The sequence below is a fragment of the Solanum pennellii genome, chromosome 4 (assembly GCF_001406875.1).
Source record: "Solanum pennellii chromosome 4, SPENNV200".
NCBI lineage: Eukaryota > Viridiplantae > Streptophyta > Magnoliopsida > Solanales > Solanaceae > Solanum > Solanum pennellii.
This window is the reverse complement of record NC_028640.1, coordinates 58,159,268-58,164,974: the sequence shown is the minus strand read 5'-3', so window position 1 is coordinate 58,164,974 and position 5,707 is coordinate 58,159,268. Positions and strand designations below refer to the sequence as shown.

General features: G+C 26.4%; 1 protein-coding gene across 1 annotated transcript in view; it reads left to right on the top strand.

The window, feature by feature from the left end:
* The first annotated feature begins 1,368 nt into the window (after positions 1-1,368).
* Positions 1,369-5,707, top strand: part of LOC107016242 — a 6,197-nt gene continuing 1,858 nt past the window's right edge. The window contains exons 1-3 of the mRNA XM_015216730.2: positions 1,369-1,525; positions 1,602-1,793; positions 4,739-4,894. Coding sequence (XP_015072216.1) covers positions 1,508-1,525; positions 1,602-1,793; positions 4,739-4,894 — 366 coding nt within the window. The 5' untranslated portion in view covers positions 1,369-1,507. The remainder of the gene's footprint in view (positions 1,526-1,601; positions 1,794-4,738; positions 4,895-5,707) is intronic.

The window sequence follows — 5,707 nt, the reverse complement described above, 5'->3', positions numbered from 1 at the left end:
ATATATAAAATATATTATTCAATTATTTTTATATATTATATTATTTATATATAATATTTTTTTTTAACGAAAGATATCTAATCAAACATCACGTGGCTAAGCCGCTGATCAGATCATCTCCAGTATGGGTGCACCGAGGACATATATAAATATTGTCAACTCCCCCACTGTTCACATGCACGTTAAACACTGACAACTCTCTTTGTCCTTTTTTTTTTTTAACTTTTTGTTTTTTTAAAATCTTTTGTCTTTTTACATTATTAATCAATCTCTTTTTCCAACATACTTCTGTAACCACTTTTCAATCAATTCTATTGTTTTTCCTGTTTTAATTTATTTATTTTTAGCAAATTAAAAAGAAAATTGAAACTGTGTCAAAAATAAATAAATGAAGTTCACTAAATTTTCATAGTGAAAAAGAAAGGTATAATCCATGTCATAGTACATTTCAAAGTTCTATTTTCAATAAATAGGTATATTGAAAGTGGAACGTTTGGTGGAGGCTGTTTTCATTACTTTCTCGTAAAGGTGGGAAACATTTACTTGATATTTTAAATGTAGATGGTACTACTACCAACCTTATTTGAAATCTACTCCTTCTCTTTCTTTATATTTGACCTTATGCTTAAAATTATAATTTATTTATTTTTAGCAAATAAAAAAAAAAAATCGTACCAACCCTAGTATCATTTTCATAGTCCCAATATAGTGGCACATATATCTATTTTAGTTTATCCCAAAAAATACTATATTTATGTAATTAGAGATCATTTAATTTTAAATTTCTCTTTTAACCTTGATAAAATTATTTACAACTACAAAAAATCTTTTAGATTTATTTTTAGATCACAATTTTTTTAAAAAAAATTGCATCAAGTCAAACGATATTATATAAATTGAGATATGATGTCTGTCGTTAATTACTTGTCCACTTTTGTATTGAACACCTATTAAGAAAAAAATAATTGACGTAGTGAATTTATCATTTTACTTCTATTAATTAAGAAGTTCTATATTTTCCAAAGTAATTAATTGAGGATATAATAGATACATTTTTTCTGTCATTTCTTGATTTGTCAAAATGACAAGTATTTAGGAATAAATGAAATATTAAAAAATTCATTTGTGTCATTTTATTTCTTTCTTTTTCATCCGTTTCAAAAACAATTTAATTTTACATTCTTCTTATACCTTTCATGAAATGATTTATAATTATTCAAATATTCAAAAAAAAAATTAAAAAAAAAGAACTATCTTAAACCAGAAATTTATAAGATATTTTTTTTATAAAAAAAAATATCATGTGATATCAAATAATGACACAAAATAAAACGGAGAAACTACTTAAAAGTAACAATAGTCAAAGTAAATTAAAATAGAGGAATTATATATAGATAGGTAGCTCCTCATGGCATGTCCCACTCACACAACCAACAAACTAAACTTCATCTTGTAGCTGACAAGAGTTGAAGAAGAAGAAATTGTTTCCCCATATTATATTCATTGTATGGTGATGATAGAAATGGTAAGTTCATCTTCTCTATATGCAATAATTTTATTTTCTATAAAAGCATTTTGTTGATGTAGAAATATTAATGTAGGAGTCATGTAGAAGATCAAGTGGAGTTCAAATTCCAGTATTTGGAGATTGGGATAAAGCAAATGAGCTGCCAATTACTCAGTATTTTGAATCTGCTAGACAAGCTGGCTTGATTCATCATTCTTCTTCACAACAACTCTATTTCCACAAAACTCAATTTTATGCTATCCCTAATAATCTTCCTCACACAAAGGTTAGTATATTTTTGCCCTTTTAGCATCTTTGGATATGTCGTGGCTGAGTCAAAATTTATACTCATAAAAATAGATATAGGGTGAAATTATTAATTTCATCCTCAAACTACTTTATATATGATTTTGTAACATCGATGAAATATATCCTTAAATTCTCATCACGTTTAGAGGAGTTTGTTGCTCCTACTAAAATTTGCTATCACTTTGCTAGAGGTGTATCTTATAAGTTTAGTCAGTCAAAAAGAGACGTATTTTTAAGGCTATCAATAATTTAAAATAAACTATTAATTTGCATCAAATTCAAAGTGTTTTCGATACTTCTTTCCTTCCGTTAATTTTTCAATAGAAAAATGTAAGATTGACACCCCTTGGACAAGAGGTCTTGATGATAACTTAGATTTCTTTGGTGTGTGTATTTGTATTTACGCTTTATTTGTATTTGTAAAGAGCGGATGATGTTAAAGATTTAGTTTAGACGTTTGTGGAAAACAAAACCTTCATATATATTTTTTACACTAATTTTAATTTTATTAAAGGTTTTGTTAGTATCATTGACAAAGTTATATATATAGTATTTAAACACCAAACCCCAAAAGCTTTCTTCAGTCCATATATTATTTGTTTTGGAGGGGTTCTGCATACTTCTAAGATAGATATTTAATAGCCTTACAATTAAAATACTTTTCTATATTTACCATTATCTCAATTAAATAATAAACTTGATTAATATTTCATACTATGTTGAGATACTAAATAAAGATATATTAAGAGAAAAGTATTTTCTCTTCTATCAGTTTGTTTGTACTTTTTATTTGAAACGAATTCAAAAAGCTATATCAGTTTGTTTGTATTTTTTATTTGAAACGAATTCAAGAAGCTATATCAGTTTATTTGTATTTTTTATTTGAAACGAATTCAAGAAGCTAAAAAAGATACCTACAATGTATCAAACGTGTATCAATTGAAAAATTAAAATTAAATAATTGCTCAAAAATGAAAGGAATAAGCTAAAAGGGAAAAATGAATAAAATAATTTCTTGTTCTTATTAAAAGTCAAAAACACAACAAATATAGTTTTTAGATGTGACTAATATTTGGACCAATATATGGACCACAAGAAAGAAATACATGATATAGTCATGATAGTATGTTGACATTGTATACCTAATAATTTAATCAAGTAACATAGAGAACAACTATTATGTCAAAATAATAAAATGGAATTTCTTTGAATACTGAACCAAAAAGAGTCATTGGAAGTAGCAAAAATCCCAAGAAACTCAACCCCATTTCAACATTGGACTTGGAAGTCAAATATTGATGCTTGACTTTAGCAATATTATTTGCCTCGAACTTGGAATGAGATGTGTTTTTATGCATAGTGCCAATTATTCAAATATATATGTACATCTTCACCAACTGTCTATCATGTGATATGGTATTCTAATATTAATGCTATAGTACTTGCATATCCTTCTTTTTTCGTGAAAAGAAAAGTAACATATTGTCATTTTGTTTAACTATTTCTCAATTTAGGTATGTTTAGATTTCTTTACGTTTAAATAGAGCCGTTAATATAGGTTAGGTTTGTTGGGTCGATTTGGCTTAATTCGAGATTTAAGAGAGTGAATTAAGATTTTTGGAGCTCATTTAAGAAAAGGATATTTTGTCTGAATAAATCTGTTGATTTGAGGGGCTTGAGAAATATCGATAGAGTCTGTCTGTGGGTCAATAAAAATTAATTAAATAATATAATACAATATTAAGATGTAAATTTAAAGTGAGTACAAACTCAAAACAATTAAGTTATTATTTCTATTTAGATATTTATACTTTTACTTTTAGAAAAAAATTGATAAATATTATAAAAATAATTTTATTTGTGGATTTGATTAACAAGTAGTAACATTAACACCATGTAATATTGTTTTGTTGATATTTATGACCCAGCAATCCTGTAGCCCACGTACTTATAGGTTAGGCCGAACGTTTTCTGTTCCACATAAAAAATGGATTAACCCGACCTGACATTTAGCTCGGATGGAGTGGGATAGCTCATATTGACAGTTCTACATTTAAACTTGTCTCAATCAAATAAGAATTTAATTTTGTTGGCATTAAAATTTACCATTTTCTACTTTGTATACAAAAATTATAAAAGATTACAAAAAAATTTGAAATAAGATTGTTGCAGATCGGATGTTATGTAATAACTCGTACATTAAATATAATCAATCACATTATTTGACTATGTATTTTGATATATTACTCTTTTAAAGCAAAGTTGTATGTATATTTGAGGATATAAAATTTAAGAAAAAATATTTAAAAATATGTATTATGTTTTTCTTATTTTTAATTTTCATACATTTTTAAAAGAATTTGAAATTTCGTATTTCTTTAATGTATTCGAGCTATATATTAATATATCTGAGTCAGTAATTAATGTATCCAAGCTACATTAATTATGCGTCGGGTTCATTCTATAATTTATCCGAGTTAATTTTTATGTATTCGGTATATGTTATAATGTATCTGAGCTACATATTAATGTATTTAATTTGTATTACTTTTTAAACGATTGATGTAATTACAAATCTAAGAAGGAAAGATTGTGATTTCGTATTAACTAAATGATTCCTAAAATTTATCCTAAAATTTAAAATATTCTAAACAACAAGTATAAGATCATTAAATTTAATGATTACATAAATCTTTAATTTAATCTTATAAAATTTAAAATTTTCTTTTTATTTTTTAAATTTTATATTCTGTCAAATCAAAAGGACGTACTGTTTATAATGACGACATATTTGATGGTCTTTTATACAATCATTCCAAAAACAAAATTGTACGTAAAAAAGGTAGGCATATCAATTTATTTACGAATATTATGAAAGAAACGAATATGAAGTAATTAATATAATATTTGTAAATAATACAGACAAAAGGAGCAGCAATAATTAAGAAGAGGTGTGGTGGAAAAGTAGAGAAAACAAGTGGGCCTCAAAGACAGACAGCCCAGCGGCCCACTAACCCTAAACCTGTGGATGAAGATCTCTACAAAATTCCTCCTCATCTACTTCCTGGATATAAAAGAGTAAGTTTTCTACTAAAATTAATTTTATACTATGCTCAAATTATTTTGTATGATAACTAGTTTGTCATTGCAACTTATTTAGTGTTCTCTTGAAAGTCAACTTTTTAATAAATGAATATAACTAGTTTATCATTGCAACTTATTTAGTGTTCTCTTAAAAGTCAATTTTTTAATAAATGAATATGAATTAATTTTATGATTTTTCTATGCTGATTAAACATAGTACTACAACAAAAATGACATTAGCGATATTTAATTCTTAATAGCCACTAAATATGTATTTTTAGCAGTAATTGTCACTCTTTGTATATGTCCCTAAAGCCTTTAGCAACGTTGGTTTTAATGATACTTAACTAATGCCGGTAAAAACTTCAGCACTCTTTATTAGTGTCAATATTTAATGTCGCTAAAAGTTGATTTTTATTGTAGTGTAGAGGTTTGACAATTTCAGTCCATATAAGTGAAATGAAACCATTTTGCCCATATTAAATTAAATGGATCACTCATATTTTCTTTCATTTTCTTAAAGGGTTAATATGATCTTCAACCTATTTAAACTCATACAAATATGGACAAAATGGGTTAACATGAGAATTCAAATTCTGCCCATGTAAGTGAAAATGTAACAAAAAATTTTTTTTGGAAAATAAAAAAATTTAGGAGTCGGTTGGTGGAAGGTGAGGGTCGGGGGAGGGGGGATATTTTTTTTTTAAATCAATTTTTTTTTTATTTTTGAAAAACAAAATAATCTTAGGGGGTAGGTTGGTGGAGGGGGGTGCCCGGGGGGCACGGGGTAACTTTTCTTTTTTTTTT